This window comes from Loxodonta africana, chromosome 16 (genome assembly GCF_030014295.1).
Source record: "Loxodonta africana isolate mLoxAfr1 chromosome 16, mLoxAfr1.hap2, whole genome shotgun sequence".
NCBI lineage: Eukaryota > Metazoa > Chordata > Mammalia > Proboscidea > Elephantidae > Loxodonta > Loxodonta africana.
Genome location: NC_087357.1, coordinates 74,768,638 through 74,793,581, shown reverse-complemented (window position 1 = coordinate 74,793,581; position 24,944 = coordinate 74,768,638). Strand labels below are relative to the sequence as shown.

Sequence of the window (24,944 nt, the reverse complement as noted above, 5' to 3'; positions counted from 1 at the left end):
CGAATTATCGAACCCAGCAGAAGTGTAGTATTTTTTATCATAAGTATGAGAATTCTTACCAAATGTAACAACAACTCTCTTAGTAACTCTTTTCTGCCCATATAGCCAATGCTGATTGGTTGTTTCCAAAACAGATACTCATGGGAAATGAGTCGATTTGTGAGTAAGAAGTTAATTTTTCATTTAAGGACCCTTTGGAGAACTCTATACACATCCCTAGCTAAACCCAATGGAAACGTCACCAGGAAGCATTCTTGCTCATAGATCAAAAAAGGCTCTAAGATGTATCTAGATCAAAACCTCCCAAAATATGAACAAGGGAATACTACATGAATAGTGTGGTTAAAGATACTGGAAGAAAATAGGTAAAAAGTATCAAACTCAGTTCCTTCTTACTGATTCCTCATAGTCTTTGTACAGGCTGATATGCAAAGTACACCTGAAGAGCTGGCAATCTTGCATATGTTTCATAAATTTATTTCATTGAGAATACTTTTTTTTTTTTATCCTGGCAGGCTTCTTGAAGCAGTGTTCCAATGACTACAGTTTGGGATACACTGATATAAATATAACAAAATGTTAAAATGGGACTCAGTTTCAAGTTCAGCTAAAGCCAAAGACAATAGGAACCAACTAGGCCCACATTCCAAGATTAGGTGCGGGATCACCCAAGCAGGACCTGCAAAAGAGATGTTTAAGAATTGGATTTGCAACCCTTAAAAAAAAAAAAAAAAAAAACCCTTAGGGGACCATATTTCTCCACATCATAAACTAGATGTTGGGTAGGCTAAGAGAGGAGTTTGGAATTGGGAAGCAAGATTTCATTAAACAGAATTTTTAGGTGTGCGTGCAATGCCTCGCCTCATGGAGAAGGGTTGGGAGCGCTCCCATCATCTCAGTGAAACGAGAGGGAATTCAGTGGTCCACTTTGATAGCTTGGTATATGCCCTCTGCACTTTGAGGATCATAAACCAGTAAAATCTGTTGCCATCAAGTCAGTTCTGATTCATTGCCACGCCAAGTGTGTCAGAATAGAACTGTAGTCCATAGGGCCTTCAATGACTGATTTTATGGAAGTTGATTGCCACATCTTTCTTCCGAGGTGCCTCTTGGTGGACTCAAACTTCCAACCTTTCAATTAGCAGCATAGAGTATGTTAGCTGTTTGTACCACTCAGGGACTCTTCTGTAAGCCCAAATCAAACCAGTTGCTTTCATGTTGACTCTGAATAATGGCAACCTCATGTGTGTCAGAGTAGAACTGTGCTCCACAGGGTTTGTGATAGCTGATTTTTTGGAAGTAGCTCACCAGGCCTTTCTTCCAAGGAGACTCCAGGTAGACACTAACCTACAACCTTTTGGTTAGTAGCCAAGCTGTTAGCTATTTGTACCTTCCAGGGACACCTTGAAGGTCGTCGTGAACTGATATCTGACGTATGCCAAGAAAATTTAATGAGTGAAAGAAAGACTATGGTTCAAGCTGCTTGCTAGGTGGCTAAACATAAGAGGCCTAATTAGGGGAAGTAACTATAACCCACTAAGAGCAGGTCAAAGATACCTTAGGAGGTGAGGGCCAAGTAAAAGAGAAAGCACCCTGGGGTTGTCTCAGACCCTGCCCTGTTGGGGCAAGGGGACCTCAACAGTGAGAAATCTTTTGATGCTCGGGATTTGAAGGTAGAATCACAAATTAACAGCTTCAGGAGGCGCATTTATCCCCATCAAGAGAACTGCAAGTGAGAAGACCCCAGAAATGGAGGCTTTTAAAGTATTCATGGATTACCTGCAGAGAGGAAGGGCCAGGCTTAAACATGTGCCTCCGGGAAGGCAAACCAGTGCCAGACTGCAGCCAGACAAGCCAGTGTGGGAATGGGAGAAGATGGAAGAATAAAGGAAGAAGTGACTGGGCCCAAGGCCCTATCTATAGAAAGCTCCAGGTGGTGGAGGGAGACAGATTACCTGTGGATGATTTTCAGAGTTTTGATTCTTACCCTAGCCTATATGTATTTATAACTGAGCCAAGGCTATTTTGAGACTCAGGTAATCAGACAGGGGACTCCTTACTATCTTGGAGTGCACAGCAAGTTCTGGGATCCAGATGAGATTTTTATTTAAGGCAGAGGAAGATCTAACCCTACAGAGTGGGTTTACAGGGTAGTTGGGAGGAAAAATAATAATAATAAAGCTGTGTTCACCCTTCCACGTAACATTAACACTTTTTTAAAAGCTCCAATTGCTTCCTGTAAAATATTTGTGGACAATCCTGTCTATTTTCAACTCAGAAGCCCACAGTGAATGTCATTTTCACGGCACTCTCATGTCCAGCATCTCAACTGATACAATCCTATGATGTAGCTGGGTGGGTATGATTCTTCCCATTTTACAGAAGAGAAAACCGAGGATCAAATCTATGACTTGACTTACCTGAAGTCAAAAATGGCATGGCCTGGCAGATTCAAGTTTCAGAACCCTTGTCATCCAAACTCCTACTAAAGTGCTTTTTCCAATATACATGCTTTTTCTTTAGAGGACAGGATGAGAGGTAGCTTACAAACAATGAAATCCATTTCTCTAACATGACTGGAAATGACTTCTCAGTGAATAAAACCGAAACAATTACAGCTGTTAGGCAGGGTTTTTAGATATAGCAACATCAGCTTTGAAATAAAGTCAAGAGCAGCATAAAACAGTATGACCCCAGGCAGAGTGGATTAAAGCTCTGCTCCAAACTGGGCTGCTTCTTTATAGCTGGATGGATTTTGTTTTTCTCCCTTTAACTATTTTTAGAGGGGAGTCTCTTTGATTACATTAAAACAAATAAAATCTTGTGCACAAGGAATCTTTTTTGGCATAAAACACAAGGCCTATTGCCACATTTTGTTTTTTGGTTTTTTTTTTTTTCACTGGCACAAAATCTAAGAAAAGCCTCAAGGTGCAAGTGGTTTGCAGTCTATTTAACATCATGGTTATTTATTTTTATGGGATCTCATTATTGGTCTTTACCCTAAATTATAGGTACAGTCCTGCCTCTATTTCCCATTGTTCTGCAAGCTCTAGAATACTACTTTATTCGCACATAAATAATCTTCAGTAGTTTATCAATCGAACATGTAACAACACCTCACAGATGATGTTTTGTACCAAGGCAAGGGTCTAGAGAACCCAGCACATTAAGCTGGAGCTGTGAGTCTAATCCTCACCCAGGAGATATGTCAAGTCTATCAGGATCAGCCTGGAGAATTTTCAGGTTGCGACCTTTCACAAAGATTGAGTCTCCTGCTCCATGTTGGAATAGCAAGAAATGTCCAGGCTTCCATGTTGCCCCATTTTTACTCATCTAGTTGGTCCACAATTATAAATCAGGCCATCTTTTTGCAAAGACTTAATACCCTTTTTTTCTCTTCCCATGTCCCTCCTGATTTCTTTTTAACTCACCCTTGTCTTTCCCCAGTGGAAGCCAAACTCTTAGGCATTCTGGTCCTTCCAATATGGAAACATCCCCTCAGAATTTTTACAGAAACAAACTTTGCTGAGTTGCTGCAATTTGAGGTCAAAATTCCCCAGCCATATCAAAAGAGAAGCTTAAAGTAAAAACGGCAATCCCTGGGACAGCAATAATAGTCCCTTACATCCCTAAATTATAGTTTTTAGACCACTCTAATTTATGTCTAATAAAGTACTAAAGTGCTAAACAAACACAAGATATTACTTCCATTATTATTATAAAACTGCTCCTTTCTTTACGAAAAATCCCACTTAAATTTTAAGGTTGAGTTTGGATGTTGCCTCTTTGAAACTGTCCTCAAAACTCCAAGCACAGTTAAGTAACCCTTTCTTTGCACTCCTACAGGTCCTTGTTTATACCACTTTAAATAGCCTATCACAGAACATTAGAATTCGTTCCACACATATCTTCACTAGACATTCCTTGAGGGGAGAGATTCGCCACTTCCATTTCTTAGTTGAGTTCTTATGAACTCAAAAAGTTCTACTGAATTGAATTGAGCCATCAGTAACCTTATAAGGGAGGAGGCCATGTTATCATCATCTTTTTTTTAAGGCAAAGCAAACCAGAGTCTCCAAAAGGTAAAGCCGCTTCCCACAGTCATAAAGCTAGTCGAGAGAAGAACCAGAACCTGAATCCAGATACGGTAACTCTAAGCTCCACTGTTTGTGCACTCATACTGTGATGTATCTTTGGGAACTCCTTACGCAGAATGCTCACTGTTAAGCTCAAGGCAATACAGCTATGACCATTTTGTTTTACTTAACCCAATAAATAAAAAGCTTTTGTTTTAAATAAACAAACTTCTACCTTTCTTTCATGGGGAAAAGTTGCTGACATCAACAAAGTAATTAGAAAGAAAAGAAGAAAGGGTAGGAAGGGGAGAAAGTGAATGACGGAGCGAGGAAGGAAGGGATAAAGGAAGAAAGGAAGAGCTAGTCAAAGTATTTCATGTTATCAAGTCATATAACATCAGACTTCATTCCAACCTGCCTTTCTAATCTTATGCACCAACACTGTCCCTCACTCACCCTATGCTCTTGTTAAACTGGTCTAGTTGTCCTTGTATTGAGAGTAAGGGGAAAAAAAGCATCTGTGCATGAATGAACACAGCTAGGTAAAAGGAATTTTGCAGTTTTAGGTAAGGGCACCAGGCTTGGGCCAAGAGACTTGCTTTCTAGTCAGTACTCTCTATAAACTAGATGCCTGACCTTAGTCACTTCCCCTCTACAGTTCTTACCTTTCCTTATTGGTACAAGGAGAGTTTGCAAAAGGTAAGTACTATATCACCCTCAGGCTCTGAGATTTAATGATTACTAACTGTAGGCAACAATGCCATAACAATTTGCATAGGGAAACTTCTCAGTTTCCTTCAAATTAAAGAAATCTGGGGAAGTTTTGCCATATGTCTTTCATGCATTTATTTGTACATTTTTAGATAGCTTTATTAAGGTATAATATATATATAGTAAACTGCATGTATTTAAAATATAAAATTTGGTAATTTTTGACATACATATACATCCAGAAAAACCATCCCAATCAAGACAGTGAACATATATATCATCTGTAGAAGTTTCCTAATACCACTTGGGAATCCTTTTCTTCAGCCACATTCTGCCCTCCCATCTCCAGGTAACCACCTTCTATTACTATAGATTAGTCTGCATTAGTTTTATATGAACGGAATCATACAGTGTTGTAAAAATGGCATCGAACCTCCTTGTCTAACTTCACATGGTGGGGGAGGGGGTAGGGACTCATTATCAGTATCAGCCCATGGCTGATTCCTACAAGGCAGAGGTCAGACATACCCTCTCTCCAACCTTTTTGACAATGCTGACACCAGTTGTCCCTCCCACAGCACTCCTCTGCTGGCTTTGATAATTCCTTGCAATGGCCACACAGAATTCATAGATAATATGCATGATTATGGGATTTATTAGGGAAACAGCAGGTCACAATTCAGAATCAGAAATGACTTAGTAAAACAGAATTGAGAATCCAGACATAAATCCAACCACATACGAGCAGCTGATATTGACAAAGGCCCAAAGTCAGTTAAATGGGGAAAAGACAGTCTTTTTAACAAATGGTACTGACATAACTGGATAACCATCTGCAAAAAAATGAAACAAGACCCATACCTCACACCATGCACAAAAACAAACTCAAAATGGATCAAAGACCTAAACATAAAATCTAAAATGATAAAGATCATGGAAAACAAAATAGGGACAACGCTAGGAGCCCTAATAAGTGGCATAAACAGTATACAAAACATTACTAACAATGCAGAAGAGAAACTAGATAACTGGGAGCTCCTAAAGATCAAACACCTACGCTCATCTAAGGAAACCCTGGTGGAGTAGTGGTTAGGCGCTACAACTGCTAACCAAAAGGTTGGCAGTTTGAACCCACCAGGCGCTCCTTGGAAGCTCTACAGGGCAGTTCTACTCTGTCCTATAGGGTCACTGTAAGTCAGAATTTTCTCGATGGCAATGGGTTTATGCTCATCTAAAGACTTCACCAAAAGAGTAAAAAGATTACCTACAGACTGGGAAAATTTTTTTAGGTATGATATTTCCAATCAGTGTCTGATCTCTAAAATCTACATGATACTGCAAAAACTCAATTACAAAAAGACAAATAACCCAATTAAAAATGGGCAAAGGATATGAACAGGCACTTCACTAAAGAAGACAAAAAAAAAGAAGACATTCAGGTAGCTAACAAATACATATGGAAATGCTCATAATCATTAGCCATTAAAGAAATGCAAATTAAACCTACAAAGAGATTTTGTCTCAGTCCAACAAGGCTGGCATTAATCCAAAAAACACAACATAATAAATGTTGGAGAGGTTGTGGAGAGACTGGAACACTTATACACTGCTGGTGGGCATGTAAAATGGTATAACCACTTTGCAAATTGATTTGGTGCTTCCTTAAAAAAAAAAAAAAATTTTTTTTTTTTTTTTCCCAAAAGCTAGAAATAGAACTACCATACAATCCAGCAATCCCACTCCTTGGAATATATCCTAGAGAAATAAGAGGCTTTACATGAACAGATATATGCACACCCATGTTCACTGCAGCACTGTTTACGATAGCAAAAAGATGGAAGCAACCAAGGTGCCCATCAATGGATGAATGGATAAATAAATTATGGTATATTCACACAATGGAATACTACGCATCAATAAAGAACAATGATGACTCCGTGAAGCATTTCACAACATGGGGGAATCTGGAAGGCATTATGCTGAGTAAAATTAGTCAGTTGCAAAAGGACAAATATTATCTGAGACCACTATTATAAGAACTCGAAAAATAGTTTAAAACAGAGAAGAAAATATTCTTTGATGGCTATGAGAGTGAGGAGGAAGGGAGGGAGAGGGGTTTTCACTAATTACATAGTAGCTAAGATCTACTTTAGGTGAAGGGAAAGACAACACACAATAAAGGAGAGGTCAGCACAACTGGACTAAACCAAAAGGAAAGCAGTTTCCTGAATAAACTGAACGTTTCGAAGCCCAGCGTAGTAACGGCGGGGGTTTGGGGACCATGGTTTCAGGGGATATCTAGGTCAATTGGCATAATAAAATCTATTAAAAAAACATTCTGCATCCCACTTTGGAGAGTGGCGTCTGGGGTCTTAAACAATAGCAAGAGGTCATCTAAGATGCATCAATTGGTCTCAACCCACTTGGAGCTAAGGAGAATGAAGATTACCAAAGACACAAGGTAATTATGAGCCCAAGAGACAGAAAGGGCCACATAAATCAGAAACTACATCAGCCTCAGACCAGAAGAACTAGATGGTACCCGGCTACAACCAATGACTGCCCTGACGGGGAACACAACAGAGAACCCCTGTGGGAGCAGGAGAGCAGTGGGATGTAGACCTCAAATTCTCATAAAAAGACCAGACTTAATGGTCTGACTGAGACTAGAAGGACCCCAGAGGCCATGGTCCCCAGACCTTCTATTAGCCCAGTACAGGAACCATTCCCAAAGCCAACTCTTCAGATACGGACCGGATCAGACTATGGGATAGAAAATGATACTGGTGAGGAGTGAGCTTCTTGGATCAAGTAGACACGTGAGACTATGTGGGCAGCTCCTGTCTGGAGGGGAGATGAGAGAGCAAAGGGGGGCTGGAAGCTGGCCGAACTGACACGAAAATAGAGAGTGGAAGGAAGGAGTGTGCTGTCTCATTGCGGAAGAGCAACAAGGAGTATATAGCAAGGTGTATACAAATTTTTGTAAGACTGACTGACTTGATTTGTAAACTTTCACTTAAAACACAATAAAAATAAAAAATAAAAAGAATTGACTCAGGATACATAGTTCTTCAATCAGGACAGCCTCCTCTCAGCCATGCCAGAAGGTAGACCCCTCGTTCTGGCCCTCCACCCCTCAGTCCCCAGGCCCGGCCTCTGTCTTCTTCAGGCAAATGTTATAAATCTCTTTAGCTCCACCAACAAGTGCCCAGGGGCATCCAATTCTGCCAGTAATCCCTGGCCAGAGGGCACTCAACTCTCTCACTCTGTGGGGCCTAGCTCCATTCACAAGTGCCTGGAGACACCCCATTCTGCCAGGAAGCCTCCTGCCCAAAGACACTCAGCTCTCTTGCTCTCTCGGTTGGCATACCCACTGTAGCTGCTTTGCTCCATGGGCTGGGAAGCCCACAGTGCCGACTCATGCTTGCCTCCTGGTTCTGCTGCTACAGTTCTCTGTCACGCTTGCCGCTGCTTCTCACAGTCTTGCACCATTTCCAGTGTTACAGCTCTCTGTCTCTCTGTCTAGGAGGTTCTCACCACAGGAATCCCAGGTCCAAAGGGTACATTCTACTCCTAGCTCTTCTTCTTTGTAGTAGTGGGTCCCCTTCTCTCTGCTCACTTCTCTATCCTTTTATCTCTTATAAGATAAAAGGTGTGACTCAAATAAAGTCATAACTTGAATAAGGGTGGTAAGGGTTGTGACTGGGGTAAAGCCGGTAACTTGAGTCACACCCTGTAGTAAGGCAGTGACTCAAGATACGTCCTACTCTAATCCTGCCTAATTAACATAACAGACAACTGACTCTCAAATGGGACCATAACCACAGGCATAAACTCATTGCCATCAAGCTGATGCTGACACACGACAGAGTAGAACTGCACTATAGGGTTTCCAAGGATGCAATCTTTATGCAAGCAGACTGCCACAGATTTCTCCTCCAGAGCAGCTGGTGGGTTCGAACTGCCAGCCTTTTGGTTAGCAGCTGAGCATTTTAACAACTGTGCCACCAGATCTCCTTTTACCACAGGCATCTGTTGCCACTGCTCTTGAGTCGATTCTGACTCATAGCAATCTCAGGCATAGAGGCTAGGATTTGCAACACATCACAACAAATTGAGGATAATTATATCAGATCACAAAATGGAGGATGACTACATCCTGACATAATTGCCAAATTACATCATTACATAACTGTGAAACCACTGAAAATCATGGCCAAGCTGATACATAACCTTAACCATCATAGGTTCTATATACCTCATTTGCATAGTCCCACCCAAATCACTGCATGGAAGTCACAAAGACTGTGGCTAGAAAGGCCATATAGAGTAATTCACTGCACTGTAAGTGCACACTATTTTTGGTCTGGCTTCTTTTACTCAGCATAATTATTTTGAGATTCATTCATATTGTTGCATGCATCAACAGCTCGTTCTGTTTTATTTCAGAGTAGTTTTCCAGTATATGTGTCTACCAGTTTGTTTATCCATTCGACTCTTGATAGACATTTGAATTATTTCCAGTTTGGAGTTATTACATATAAAACTACTATGAACATTTGTGTACAACTCTTTGTATGAATGTGTAGTCCTCTTTTCTCTTGGATAAATACTTCAAAGTTCAATGACTGGATTGTATGCTAGCTATATGCTTAGCTTTTTAAAAAACTGCCAACCTGTTTTCCGAAGTGGCTGTAGCATTTTACATTCTCACCAGCAGTGAATGAGGATTCCATCTCCTCTGCCTTCTCACCAACAGTTGGTAAGGTCAGTCATTAGTTTTAGCATTCCTAATATATGTATAGTGGTATCTCATTGTGGTTTTAATTTGCATTTTCTAATAACTAATGATGATGAGCATCTTTTCATGTGATTAACTGACATCCAGATATCTTCTTTGGTAAAGTTATCTGTTCAAAATCTTTTCCCATTTTTTAAACTATATTGTTTGTTTACTTATTGTTGAGTTCTGAAAGTTCTTTATATATTCTGGATACAAATCATGTTCAGATAAATGATTTGCAAATATTTTCTCCCTGTCGGTAGCTTATCTCTTCATTCTCTTATACTGTCTTTTGAAGAGCAGAAGTTTTAAATGTTAATGAATTCTAATGTCTTCCTTTGTTCTTCATAGATGGTCCTTTGGTGGTGTATCTAAAAACTCATCACTAAATCCAAGGTCACAAATAATTTCTCCTGTGTTTTCTTCTAGAAGTTTAATAGTTTTATGTTTTACATTTAGGACTGCGATCTATTTTGAGTTAATTTTTGTATATGGTGTGAATTATGAATTAAAGGTTATGTTTTTGTAATTGTCCCATCACTGTTTGTTGAGAAGACATCATTTCTCCACAGAGTTGCCTTTGCACCTTTGTTAAAAATCAGTTGTTCTTATACATGTGGGTCTATTTCTAGACTTTCTATTTTGTTCCATTGTTTTTTGTTTGTTTCCTATCTTTCTGCTAATACCCCACCTCTTTGCTCTTCGTTAATGTAGATTTATAATGTCTTAAGATCAGGTAGTATTTATCTCCCAGTTGTTTTTTTTTCAAAGTTCTATTTCCACGTGAATCTTAGAGTCAGTTGGGATTTTTACTGGAATTGCAGTAAATCTATAGATCAACTTTGTGAGAACTGACATCTTAACAATATCGAGTCTTCAGACTCATGAACACAGTATATATCTGCATTTATTTAGATCTTTAATTTCTCTCAGCAGCGTTTTGTACTTTTCAGTGTGTAAGTTTTTCACGTATTTTGTCAGACTTATCCCTGAGTATTTCATATTTCTGATGCTATTGTCAATTTATCTTTTTCTTCAAATTTAAATTTCTGATTGTTCATTGATAGTGTTTAGAAACACAACTGATATTTGTGTATTTATTATGTATTCTGCAACCTTGCTAAATTTACTTATTTGTCTTAGTAGCTTTTTGTAAATTGATCAAACTTTCCACGTAGACAATCATTTCATCTGTGAATAAAGACAGTTTTACTTTTTCCTTTCTAGTATGGATGCCTTTTCTTTATTCTTACCTTAGGACAAGCACATATTTGTATATATTTTAACAACAAAAAACAGTCATTTTGCAGGCATTGAGCAAAGCCCATGGAAGTTAAAGTCTCCACCTTATAATGTCATGACTTGGTACAGGTACCCTCTCCACTGGTAAGGTAGAAACTTGAGATAAGGCTGACAGATAGGGCAAGGACAGATAACTGAATAATAAAAGCCACGACAGCAGCAACAGGAGCCTAATACTTAACTTACAGAGGGGTTAACATGGGCCAGGCACTGTTTAAAGTTCCTGATATGCACTAACTCATTCGACTCTTATAACTTACCTGCATTGTACAAGTAGGCAATCAGAGACATAAGAAGATAAGTAGAGCTTGTGTCTCCACAGCCAGTGCTCTTAAGTGCTGTGCTAAATTGCCTTCCAGTTCCCATTTCTTCATTAACAAGTATTGAGTGTCTACTCTGTGCTAACTACTATGTCACTTTAAATTAATTTAATTATCACAATAATCCTGTTTTATAAATGAAGGAACTGAGGCTCAAGGAGTTTAAGTTATCTGTCCAAGGTCATACAACTAGTACAAAATTCAAACCAACGTTTACAGAAACCACGATGTCATTTATGTCTTAAATGCCACTCAAAGGAGTTGAGATTTTATCCGCTAGGCAATGGAGAACTTCTGTCACTTTTTGAATGGAGGGAGATCACAAAAGAGAAGAGAGGTGTTTTGGGAATGCTATGGCACCGTTGTCCTGGACAGGTTTGCTGGGGCAAAGCTACAAGCACAGGGGTTAGGAGCCTCTGTGTCTCTTTGCTGTATTCACCTCAGAACCAGTGAGTCCTTCCCTTCAAATTCGTTTGCCACTTGGAGAAGTTCTTCTTTAAATAATATTCCTGGAGGGAACTCCCAGTAGAACAGAAATAATAAAAGTATTTCTTATGTCACTCTTTCTCCCTGCATTTAACTTTCGGGAATATTTTTGTTAACTGAAAAGAGCACACCAAGGAACCATTATCACTGATACAAGAAGAAAACGGCCGGTAGATTTCTTTGGCAACGTCCTATCAGTGTCAACAATTTAACTAAACATATGATAGTCATAACCTCATCAGCATTAAATCTTCTGGGTTTCTGGCACATATCTCTTCATCTCCCCTCATTAAGTTTATGGAGTGTTCTTTGGTACATTTGCTCAATATGAAGATTTCAGTTTCAAGTGGCACACAGCAGAGGGGAATAAGGGAAATGATTTTTCTGCCTAAAGTAGTAAAATAAGAGAACATATGAAATGGACCAGTGCTCAAAGCCAGGTACTGGTGAGTAATGCCAGACAGGTTTGCCCTCGTCCATCACAGTCCTGCTCCATTCACCAGGAGTGGGTCAAACACAGGCCAAACAAGCCAAAATACGGGAACTTGTGTTTTCACTCTCTTCCTGCTTCTTCCCTGCATTGCTACCTACTGAGGGACTCCTATCATTCAGAATTGGAGTTCCTGAGTTGCCCATTATCATACCCTACTAAGGATGTTGTTGTTGTTGTTAGGTGTTCTCGAGTTGGTTCCAACTCAGGGCCACCCTATGTGCAACAGAACAAAATACTGCCAAGTCTTGCACCATTCCCACAATCACTGCTATGTTTCAGCCCATCGTTTCAGCCACCACATCGATCCATCTCATCAAGGGTCTTCCTCTTTTTCACTGACCTACTTTACCAAGCATGATGTTCTTCTCTAGGGACTAGTCCCTCCTGATAACATATCTAAAGTACTTGAGATGAAGTCTCACCATCCCCGCTTCTAAGGAACATTCTGGCTGTAATTCTTCCAAGACAGGTTTGTTTGTTCTTCTGGCAGTCCGTGGTATATTCAGTATTCTTCACCAACACCATAATTCAAAGGTATCTATGATTTTTTGGTCTTCCCTGTTCATTGTCGAGCTCTTACGTGCATATGAGGTGATTGAAAATATCATGGCTTGGGTCAGGTGCACCTTTGTCCTCCTCAGTGACATCTTTGCTTTTTAACACTTTAAAGAGGTCTTTTGCAGGAAATTTCACCAATTCAATATGCTGCTTCCATGGGCATTGATTGTGAATCCAAGTAAAATGAAATCCTTGGCAACTTCAATCTTTTCTCCATTTATCATGATGTTGCTTATCCGTCCAGTTGTCAGGATTTTTGTTTTCTTTATGTTGAACTGTAATACATGCTGAAGTATGTAGTATTTGATCTTCATCAGTAAGTGCTTCAAGTCTTCTTTGCTTCCAGCAAGCAAGGTTGTGTCATCTGGACATCTCAGGTTGTTAACGAGTCTTCCTCCAATCCTGATGCCACATTCTTTTTCACATAGTCCAGCTTCTCAGAGTATTTGCTTAGCATACAGATCGAACACGTATGGTGAAAGCACGCAAACCTGATGCCCACCTTTCCTGATTATAAATCACGTGGTATCCTCTTGTTCTGTTCGAACAACTGCCTCTTGATCTATGCATGGGTTCTACACGAGCACAATTCCCATTCTTTGTACTGTTACCCATAATTTGTTATGATCCACACAGCTGAATGCCTTTGCATAGTCAATAAAACACAGGTAAACATCTTTCTGGTATTCTCTGCTTTCAGCCAGGATCCATCTGACATCAGCAATGATATCCCTTATTCCACGTTCTCTTCTGAATCTGGCCTGAATTTCTGGCAGTACCCCATCAATGTACTGCTGCAACCATTTTTTGAATTATCTTCAGCAAAATTTTACTTGGGTGTGACACTAATGATATAGTTCAATAAGTTTCACATTGTGGTGGATTACCTTTCGTTGGAATGGACACAGATATGGATCTCTTCCAGTCCATTGGTCAGGTAGTCTTCCTCCAAATCTCTTGGCATAGACACGTGAGCAATTCTGGCGTTGCCTATGTTTTTCGGAACATCTCATTTGGTATTCTGTCAGATTCTGAAGCCTTGTTTTTCGTCAATGCTTTTAGCGCAGGTTGGACTTCTTTCTTCAATCCATCAATTCTTGATCATTTGCTACCTCCCAAAATGGTTGAACAATGACCAATTCTTCTTGGTACAGTGACTCTGTTTATTCCTTCTGTCATGGATTGAATTATGTCCCCCAAAAATGTGTGTATCAATTGGGCTAGGCCATGATTCCCGGTATTGTGTGATTTTCCTATATGTTGTAAATCCTGCCTCTGCGACGTTAATGATGCCTCCACGATGTTAATGAGGGAGGATGGGCAGCAGTTGCGTTAGTGAGGTAGGACTCAACCTACAAAACTGGGTTGTGTCTTGAGGCAATCTCCTCAGATATAAAAGAGAGAAGCAAGCAGAGAGACAGGAGGACCTCATACCACCAAGAAAGAGGCACCGGGAGCAGGTACCCCAGGGTCACTGTGCAGAGAAGCTCCTAGTCCAGGGGGAAGATTGATGAGGAGGCCACCAGAGAGAGAAAGCCTTCCCTTGGAGCTGGCACCCTGAATTTGGACTTTTAGCCTATTTTACTGTGAAGAAATAAATTTCTCTTTGTTAAAGCCATCCACTTGTGGTATTTTTGTTATAGCAGTACTAGGTGACTAAGAGACCTTCTATCTTCTTTTGATGCTTCTTGCATCATTGAATATTTTGCCCATGGAATTCTTCAAGATCGCAACTCGAGGCTCACGTTTTTTTCTTCAGTTCTTTCAGCTTGAGAAATGCCAAGCATGTTCTTCCCTTTTTGTTTTCTAACTCCAGTTCTTTGCACATTTCATTATAATAATTGGTTTTGCCTTCTCAAGCCACTCCATAATCTTCTGTTCAGCTCTTTTACGTCATCATTTTTTCCATTTACTTTAGCTACTCTACATTCAAGAACAAGTGTCAGAGTCTTTTCTGACATCCATTTTGGTCTTTTATTTCTTTCCTGTCTTTTTAATGACCTTTGCTTTCTTATGTCATCCCACAACTTGTCTGGTCTTTGGTCATTAGTATTCATTGTGTCAAATCGGATCTTGAGATGATCTCTAAATTTTTGTGGGATATACTCAAGGTATTACCTTGGCTCTTGTGGAGTCGTTCTAATCTTCTTTAGCTTCAACTTGAACTTGCATTGAGCAACTGATGGTCTGTTCTGCGGTCAGGCCCTGGCCTTGTTTTGACTGATGATACTGAGCTTCTCCATTGTCTTTTTCCACACGTCATTGATTTGATTCCTACCAGGTGTAACTTTCTAAATAAGATCCCCATACCTATATCAATCTCAATCCAACCCTATTCTAACTTTCACAAGTTAACATTCTGTTCACAACTATATCGATGAAAATATTTGTTAAAACATCATCCAGACAATTATTTAAGTAATAATAAGTATGATGTGATTTGTATCCCAAGAGTATATGCATTTAAAAGGGAGTACTTAGAATCAGAAATGACTTACAGAATAATTTCAACTGCAGCAGTTGAGGTGAGGAGGAAATTGTGGAACTTGTGTGATAGCTCTTCCTAGCATCCACCAATCATGTACTGTGTGAAACAGCCCACTCCACCAATACATATGTTTCTCAATTTCCTCGTTAGTAATACAGGGATATAATACTGAGCTCACAGAATTGTTGTGGGGATTAAACAAGTCGGTTAATAAACCTTATAAAACTCTCTGAAAGCTATAAAGTACCAAAGAGTAGTGAGAAGGTCTTAATGACTTCTTTGCTTTCCCCTTTTTATAGTTAACTACTCGGTTCCTCATGAGGTCTGAAGAGATGGGAAACCACTTTGGTCGTGAATGTATCTTTCAGCCGGACAGGATTATAGCTTCCACCTACACTACATCCTAGGTCTAACTCCAGATTAATTATTTTGTCTCTAGTTTCAACCACCTACAAAAATACAATCCTTATTTATTGTGAGCTGAAGAAACACCACCTTCAACATTCCAGCAGAGATCTCTGGGACCTACTTGCAAGGCTGCCATACCAATACTTCATGAACCAAAGGAAGTCTGAAATGCCACTAGACCAACTCAAGGGCAACAGAATGCTCTTGGTCATGAGATAAAAAACTAAATCAAGGAACATGATCTAAGTGGAAAGATAAAATTTGCTACTTCTACACTTTGGACTATAGCTTCACTCCCAGCCTTGACAAATCTCTCTATATATTATTACCTAAAATGGATTTTCATATACCTCCAAACACTGCTGTCATCTAACCAAGGTACTGAGGTATCAGTCTAAGTCTCTTTCATTCCTGGAGTCTTTAGAATATTAGAAGTGTACTTGACTATCCAAGAAACTGGTCAGTTTCAGGTGTTTGGGGAAACAAGACTACAGGAAAATAAAGATCTCATCCATTCCTGATTTGAGCAGAGAATCAGAGAAAGATAGTACTGAAGAACAAGGAAAGCATCCTTTTATATTATTTTATTTTAAAGTTGGAGGAACTGACACCTGAGCTTAAAGCTACATTCTGGCGTTATAAGATGGATCCAAAATACAGACTTAGATCTCATGTTCTATCCATCCACTCTACCATATAGCTTCCCCTCCCCCCTGTTCAGCATACCATCCACATTAACGTACAGAGTAGGATAGGGTAGGGTACACAGTTGGTGCCCTTTCTTGGAACTACCTTTTCTTCTCATTGCTCCCTAGAAGCTAATGAATGTCTCATATTCCTACTCAGATTTTAACCTTCTCCCTTCCCTACCATGTATCTTCTCATATCTCTTCCTTAGGTTTTAGGTGAGTGCTGTGAACTAACAGGCCTCTAAAAAAACAGGCCTCTACTCAACACATATTCAATGATCAGTGGAATGGATGAATAAATGGCTGCTCAAGTACCTGTCAGGAGCACTGGCTTGGTGTGTTGGCCAAGACTTCAGTGTTCTCTGCCTTCAGCTATAACCACAATTACACTGGGGGAAAATGGGAATGTGGAGGGTAGTTCCTGCAGCTAGCCAGCTCTGTGGACTACCTGCAATGTTTTCTGAGACCTAAGGTCACATGAGTCAGAACGGATGGGCTGAGAGAGATGAGAAGGCACTTCCTTTTGGGGACTGAAGGAACACCGCCCCTTGTTGAATGTCACCATGGTGATGAGGCCACTGACTGGATGCAGATCACACTACTCTGGCTGGAGGCCAAACATCTGGGCTCAAATCCAAGCAAGAAAGCTATTCAAATCAAAGGAAATCTAATCAACAAATATTCACTGAATGCTTACTATGTGCATTCAGACAGCTGTGGTTAGACTGGATGACATTTAAGTCCTACTCAACCCCCCAAATTCCACTGTTCTCTGTTCCAGATGCCTGGCGTCATATTAGTCAACAATTCACACTTTGAACAGAGCATCTGTTAGCATATGTTGCTGTGCAGATAAAACCAAAAGTTATGAATTATTTCACCAGAGTTTTAAGGGTACTTACTATGGTTAAGCTCCCTTGATGGAGGCCGTGGACTGTTTACCCAAGCCTCCAACCATTTCTAAGACTGCCACCCTCTTGCCATGTCTGCCCTAGCAGAATGCAGGAAAGCTAGGAGGCCCATGGTTCCTCTCACAGCTCAGGTGTAAACAGCACCAAAGGCGTCTTCTTTCTGAAATCAGTGTTTGGTTACCCCTAGGCTCACAAGGATTCACCTCCAAGAGGGAACCCTGTGCATAATTTGGCACCTGTAGCAGTTCAAGAACAAAGGATATAATATACCTTTGTTTGTGGACATCCTAAAGTTAACACGACATCTTTGCTGACAATTATGTTCCCATATTCTTTTATACACCATGTTATTTCAGAAGGAGCTTAGAGCAAGTGAATGAATGCTCAGTCACCTCATTACTGGCATTTCTCCTAGGAGGACTGCCAGGGCTTTTAATAATACTACCACCAAGTATTGCAGTCATGAAATGAGTAAAGCCAAGGGATTTGCTTTCAGCTTGCTTTAGGCCATTTACTGTTTCTATTTTTTTTTTATTCTTCAGTGAGAAAAAACAACACCAAGGTGAGGGTGGGAGGATCTCTCCATATGTGATGGCGGTCTCTGAGTATTCAAGGTCCTCTAGCTGTTGTCAAACAGGCTTTGTACGCACTTCAGTTAATATGATTATGCTTGTCTTTCCTGTTTTAACAAGGGCCTTTAAGCAACTCAGAGTCAAGAAATTCTTACAGAGGCCTCACACCCCCATGATCTGTAGCATAAAGTTCTGTATGATAATTAAGACACAGAGTTTATAAACAGTGAAAGAAGGAACCACTAATGCCAGATTGGCTTATAACCTTGCTAAAGGGAGAGCAGGGGTAAAAAAACGTGGAAAGTTGGGTCTCCAGGCCCTAGGCTTTGTGGCTCCCTCCTTGAGACTATGAAATAAAGTACCTCTTTTCCCTTTTAAATGTACCCTGCCTACTGGAGGCTGAGGAGGGGGCCTCTGCAGCTAGTCAGCTCCATGAGCCACAGTGCTTTCTCTGTTACCCAAAAGAAAGTACATCAAGGGGTGCTTTGCTCAAGAACTTTAGCTCTGAGTCTCTGCTTCCTTTCTGAGGCATGGAACTAGGCTTGTGTGACCTAGAAGGAAGCTTAAAATTCCTCTATACAGTGATAAAAATGTTTGGAAATAAATAGTGGTTATGGCTGCATAACATTGTAAGTATAATTAATGCCACTTAAAAATGGTTAAAATAATATGTTGTTATCATTGTCATCGTCATCACCGTTGTTGTTATTAGGTGCCATCCAGTCAGTTCCAACTCATAGTGACCCTATGTACAACAAAATGAAACACTGCCCAGTCCTGTGCCATTCTTAAAATCATTGCTATGCTTGAGCCCATTGATGATGCCACTGTGTCAATCCATCTCGTTGAGGGTCTTCTTCTTTTTCACTGGCCCTCTACTTTACCAAGCATGATGTCTTTCTCCAGGTATATATATTACACCACAATGAAATAGGAGAAGGAAGAGGAGAGGGAGGGGGAGGAAGAGAATTAGGAAGAAAGAGGAGGAGGAGAAGAAAGATGCCAGCAATTAAACTTCTGGACATTTATCCCCCCAAAATGAAAATTTATGTCCACACAAAAGTCTGTATACCAATATCTCTAGCAGCTTTGTTTTTAATAGCCTAAAAGTGGAAATAACCAGAATGTGGTACATCCATACCATGTAATACGACTCAGCAATAAAAAGCAACATACTATCCATACATGCACAACTTAGATGAGTCACCTGAGAATTTTTCTGAGTGAAAAAAAAAGATAATCCCAAAGCTTATATACTGTTGGCCTTCATTTATATAACATTCTTGAAATGATAAAATTACAGAGATGGAGAATAGACTAGAGGTTGCCAGGAGTTAGGGACTGGGGAAGGAAGGAAGTTGGGTGTGCCTGTGAAAGGGTAGCGTGAGGTAGGTTTTTGTGATGGCAGAGCAGTTCTCCATCTTGATCTTGGTGATTATAAGAATTTACACATGTGGTAAACTGTCAAGAACTAGACACACGTATTGTAATGATGTCAGTTACCCGGTTTTGACATTGTGCTATACTTATGTCTGATGTAACCATTGAGTGAAGCTGGGAGAAGGGTACTTGGGATTGTCTGTCCTATCTTGGTAACTTCCTGCAAAGTCTATAATCATTTAAAAATAGAAAGTTAAAATAAAAATCCCCCATATAGGGGCTATGGTGTTCTAATTAATTCTTCGGGTTAATTAAAAACAGGTGCTATTTCTGGTGGAAGCACGGGCAGACCCACAGCTTGGTGCGTGGAGCTTAGGGCAGATTTTGATCCTGCCAACTTGGACCCTTGATTTATGAAAACTGCTAAGCCATACACAATATTTCCCAGCCCTGTAGTGCTGTCTCACTATTAAGCCCAGAGCCTGGATCGAGTTCTGAATGGCTTCTCTTCTGGGCTCCACTCTGATCTCCTGGTTCTACAGAATCCCCTGGTTCTGTCAAGAAGGCTTCCAAAAGAGATTTACCAAAAATGCAAATTCCAGACCAAAAGTCCAAGCTCCTTTTATGCTTTCTGGACTCCACCCCCAGCCCAGTAATGACCTCAGAAGAGGAAGGACAGAAGAGGGGTGGAGGGCATTTATACCCCCTCTTGTCTCTTTCTACCTCTGCCACCTTTTTCTTGATGGCATCTCAACCTTGTTCTGCCTTTTTTTACTTGCTCTTTATTTTACTAGTTCTTCACTAATCAACCTTTTTTTTTTTTAAATCAACTTTGTCTGCCTGCCTACCCCAGGATGAAAAAAAAAAAAAACTCATTGCCATTGAGTTGGTTCCGACTCATAGTGACCCAGGAAAAGAGGACAAAAATTCCAAAGCCACTGCCTACACACTTCCCATGTCTACTTGTCTATGGAATTATGTGGCCTAAAGATAACCCTGGGCTACACGCTGGAATCTCCTCACCATAGTAGAACTATTTGTGAAAATTTTGAAGTTGTCATTTCCATTTAAGAAACAAGATGATAAAAAACATACACGACCCATTATTTGTAAAATGCCTGCAGATGATGACGAGGAATGTATATCAATACACACATGCACGCATATAAGCAAGCAAACACGTATGCAAGGGCCTGCCCATGGAGGTTGAGATGAACCTTTCTGATGAAGAGAGTGATTGAATTCCAAGGAAAGTGTCATGAATCAAGAATGATTTCAAATTTCTTCTAGCTTTTCTTTCCACCAATCCCCCTCAATAAAAAATACAAAGTTTTCTCAGAATTCCCTTTGAATTTGATACCTAAGTTAGTTTCAAAAAGCAGTCACATGGGTGGCAGAAATGCAGGGGTTACTAAGCAGGGGTCTCATTGTGGTATGAGAATGATTGCTCGCTAGAAAAGGGGATTTTTTAGGCCTCTTCTGGTATTGCTTAGCTAAATCATCTCTGACACCTCTGCGTCTCGAAGCTTGATATCTTAGATTCTTTCCAGAGCTTTCTAGTGTTCTGCAGTTATATTATTTAAAAATTATGTGGGTATCTGGAATAATGACTATCACATCTATGACAACCACCACTGCCACCACCATCATTGTCCTGATTTCTCTTTTTAGAACAACTTGCGATTGCCCAGTTACACCTGTACCTTAAGAAGTGAACAAACAATAATTTTCCTCATATTTCAAGGAAGAATACAGATAGATCTTTCAGTCACTTACCCAATGTATCTGGGTGGTATCAGTTTTAAACCCCAGAAGTGCCAAAGAGCCCAGCACAAGTCTGTCTCAAATTCTACTGATGGGAGAACATTCTAATTGGGTTCCCAAAGCAGCTGTCCCGGAGAAAAATGTGATCTTCAGAGAGCTTGGGTTTTACTTGTGGCCCTGAGTTTGGGACAGGTACCGACTTTTCAAACGCTATTCCAAATACTCCCTAACCCAATAATGTACTATGTCTAATGCTAACTCAATGCCTCTTCCTTTCACAATCACTTGCAGGCAACTTTTCACGTTGTATACGACTTAGGAAACTGAACATGCCATTCCTCCACTACACAAAAAATTACACCTGGCTCTTCGACCCAAAGACACGTTGGATGAGATGGTCTTTTTGAGACGCAGAATGTTAAGTGGTAAAAAGTACTGACTTTGGAGAAATATAGACCAGAACTAACTTTATCTGCATAAGACAAGGTAAGAGCTGAGAATCACCTACACGTGCCGTTTATAAACATTTTTCTTTCCCTACCACATTAAATACACTTCCCAGCGCATAGTATGTACTCAATACATATTGGCTCAACTAAATTAATCCATTCTCATACTGAACAAATTTGCTTCCATTTAAAGGCGGTCCCATAATCTCTTGATAATCTGATCCTGTGCTCCTTGCAATTTCTTTAAGGGAGAGATCTAGGTTTGGGATATTTGTGTCTGTACCCCACCTCATTCATAAAGCCTTCCCTGACAACTCCAGTCCACCCTACTCCCGTTGTCTGACTCCCTGTTGTACTTATTCCCAGTTCCACTCGCTTGGGCACATACGTATCTTATCTTGCCATGTAAAATGTGTTTCATGAACACATTATCTTTCCTCTAGCCTCTACGGTCCTCAAGGACAAAGACCATATATGATATTTATTCTGTATACCTTCTGGCACGCAACACAACACTGAGCCCACAGCCGGTTTGGAACAAGCACCCGTTGAAAGGAGCTGGATTTGAAGGACAGTACGTAAGCTCCAGTGACAGTTTTGTTTCAGAGAATTATCAAAAGGAGAGACTGGCCATAGTCATTTCACCCAAGTTAAATCCATGGGCCTCCACACTTGCTATGCTAGTAGGAAGCAGGGATCAGAAAGCAGCTGCTCACTTTCAACAAAGAGGAGATTGTTTTTCAGTCATGGATTGCAAGATCTCACGCGTTAGTCACCAGTGACTCTTGGCCAAACCCTTTGGTGTTATCAGGAATAAAAAAGAATCCAGAGATACGCCAAATATCAATTTCCAATTACTTTCCTGTGACACCTTTCTGCCACTTGGGAAAAACTCCCAGGGGATATGTTGCCCCTTATCAAAGTCAGATCGGGCTTACCTTTCAGTCAACCAGGTAACTCTCAGCAGCAGCTTGTCCAGCCTTAATATTACAATGTCCTCCTTTGACACCCAGGTTCTCTTTTGAAGTCTTCAATATTGCCTTACACTGACACTGGAGATCTGGCCCATGTTTGGAAGGCCTCCTGATATCATACCCTGAACCATATGCACGGGGGCAGGAGGGGGCTGACTCCAACACCTGCATTGCGTTGTGCCACCAAGGTCTCCCTAGCCTTAATTTGCACTGAGATGTTGAATGCAGGAACAAAGCCTCTAACAGGACTTTCGCATCTTCAACTCCAGCCAAAGAGGAAAGAAATAAAAGAGTCCCTAAAGTCTTCACTTTGATACTCGAAACACAGGACAGCATTTCTAACCTCCAGATCACAGAAAACAGGCCACAGACTAATTGAAAAAATCTTTGGTATTAGGGATGTTAAAACTGAGGGTCTGCAAAAAGCCAGAAATCACACGTCCCTTTTATTACAAAGTCATGGAACAGAATTTGGAAAAACCAGGAAACATCTCAGGGTCCATAAATCAGCCCAGTTGGAGGGAAATGCAAATGGCCAGCACCTGGACGGAGCCCTCATCTGGAGTAGGAGAGCAGAATCTAGAATGGAACTTTGGGGCCAAGGCTCCAGACTGTGCACTGTGATTAATGACTTGAATGCAAGGTCTCTGTTGAGGCTGAACAATTAACTTGTTCGCTCCACATCTCAGAACTCCCCATAGCATAACTATGCCTTCCCTGATTGTTCGTATTTACCAAAATGCAAACCAGTCTGCAGAGCTTCAAATGTGTCATCATCAGACTGCTTCTGACAATCGGCAGAGCCCTGGTGCTCGTCAGGACCACTTTAGTCAAACCATCTGTGTTGACTCTGCATGCACGTCTCAACTTTTCAGTTCCTTTTCAAGTATAAGAACCATCCTAAATGAGGCAATGGCGTTGGCCTCGATCTGTCAAAATAAATAAATAAATAAATAAAAATCCACAGCTTAGAGGATTGCAAATGGCCAGCATATGGCCTGACTTGTTTCTGGTCATTCCCAAAAAGTTCTTAGGGAATTGAATGTCCGTGAGATTAATGGTTCCCTCCTGTCCTGCCTTTAGCCTCTGGAATAGGTTTCTCTAATCTCTTTCAGATCCTCCAACGCATTTACATTAAACCAATCACTCCTCCTGAATCTATAAGAAAGACTCTGATAAGACCTGCTAGAACGAAAGGAAGTAAGTCCTCAAACTTCTTTCCCTTTCTCCTGGAGGTGAATTAGTACATCTACTAAAGAAGGGTCTCAGAACTTGATTTGGAACATGGAAGCACCTAGGTAGAATCCAGCGCCCCATTTGATCTTCCAAAACTTAATAGTAGGTGTTGCTTCCTCTGGAAGCCCTGGGGGCCTGGTGGCTAACGGCTATGGCTGCTAACCAAAAGGTCAGCAGCTTGAATCCACCAGATGCTCCTTGGAAACCCTGTAGGGCAGTTCTAACTCTATCCTGTAGGGTTGCTATGAGTCAGAATTGACTCGACGGCAATGGACTTTTGTTGTTGTTGTTGCTTTGTTGGGGACAAATGAGTCTACCAAAAGTAGATACTGCCTCCCACAAGGCATGCTCTGAAGAGTGCTAAATGTGTTGCTTAAGAACACCAGCTCCGTTGATCTGTCACACATGCTGACCTTTCAACTCCCCTGCTCCCCAATCCCATTGACAACCATTTCTGTCAGGGAAGGCTGGAGATATATTAAAATTGACAGTAAAAGCAACAATAACAATAACAGAAGCAGCAGCAGCAACAACACGTTTCTAGTCCTTACTATGGGCCAAGCACTCTCTGAAGCACTTATATGAACTCCTTATAATTCTCATCATAGCTCTCCTGAGGTAGGTGCTATTAGTATCCCCATTTTACAGAAATAGAGACAGACTACTGAAGTAATTTATCCAAGGTCACAAAGCCAGTAAGTAGCAAAGCCAAGGTTCAAACACAGGCCTCAGTCTTACCCTCTTAACATGATGCTCTACCACAACTATATTCTATAGCGATGTTGGCATTGACCTACCACTGCTGAACAGGCTAGAGAAGCAACCCTTGTAGCATACTACCTGCTCAGGAGTCAGGCTTGGGGAATCCTGTTCCTGCTACTCAGTGTGTAACCTCGAAGGAGTTTTAAATTCCTGAGCCTCAGTTGTTCTCATCTGTAAAATTGACACGATAACAAGACCTGCCTGAAAGGGTTCTTTTTTTGAGGATTAGTGAAATAATGGGTATGCAGGCCTTAGCGCAGTGCCTAGATCATTAAAAAAAAAAAAAAAGAAAGCAATTGCCATCAAGTCATGGCAACTCCTGGGTGGCACAATTGGTTAAGTGCTTAACTACTAACTAAAAGGTTGGCAGTTCGAACCCACCCAGAGGTGTCTTGGAAGAAAGGCCTGCCTATCTGCTTCTGAAAAGGTCACAGTCCTGAAAACCATATGGAGTGCAGTTCTACTCTGACACACATGCAGTCACCATGAGTCACCTCATAGTAAAAAACAAAAAAACAGTGCCATCATAGTAGGGGTACAATAATGGTAGCAATGGTTATTGCTGGTCAGATTAGCTAATAC

General features: G+C 40.6%; 1 protein-coding gene across 9 annotated transcripts in view; it reads right to left on the bottom strand.

The window, feature by feature from the left end:
- Window positions 1–24,944, bottom strand: part of LRMDA (leucine rich melanocyte differentiation associated) — a 1,290,642-nt gene that overhangs the window by 214,100 nt on the left and 1,051,598 nt on the right. Inside the window, exon 7 of one of the 9 annotated variants that reach the window (XM_064269076.1) lies at window positions 747–23,293. The exons of the other annotated variants lie outside the window; for them this stretch is intronic. Coding sequence (XP_064125146.1) covers window positions 23,265–23,293 — 29 coding nt within the window. The 3' untranslated portion in view covers window positions 747–23,264. Of the gene's footprint in view, window positions 1–746; window positions 23,294–24,944 lie in introns of those variants that run through there. 9 annotated transcript variants of the gene reach the window in all.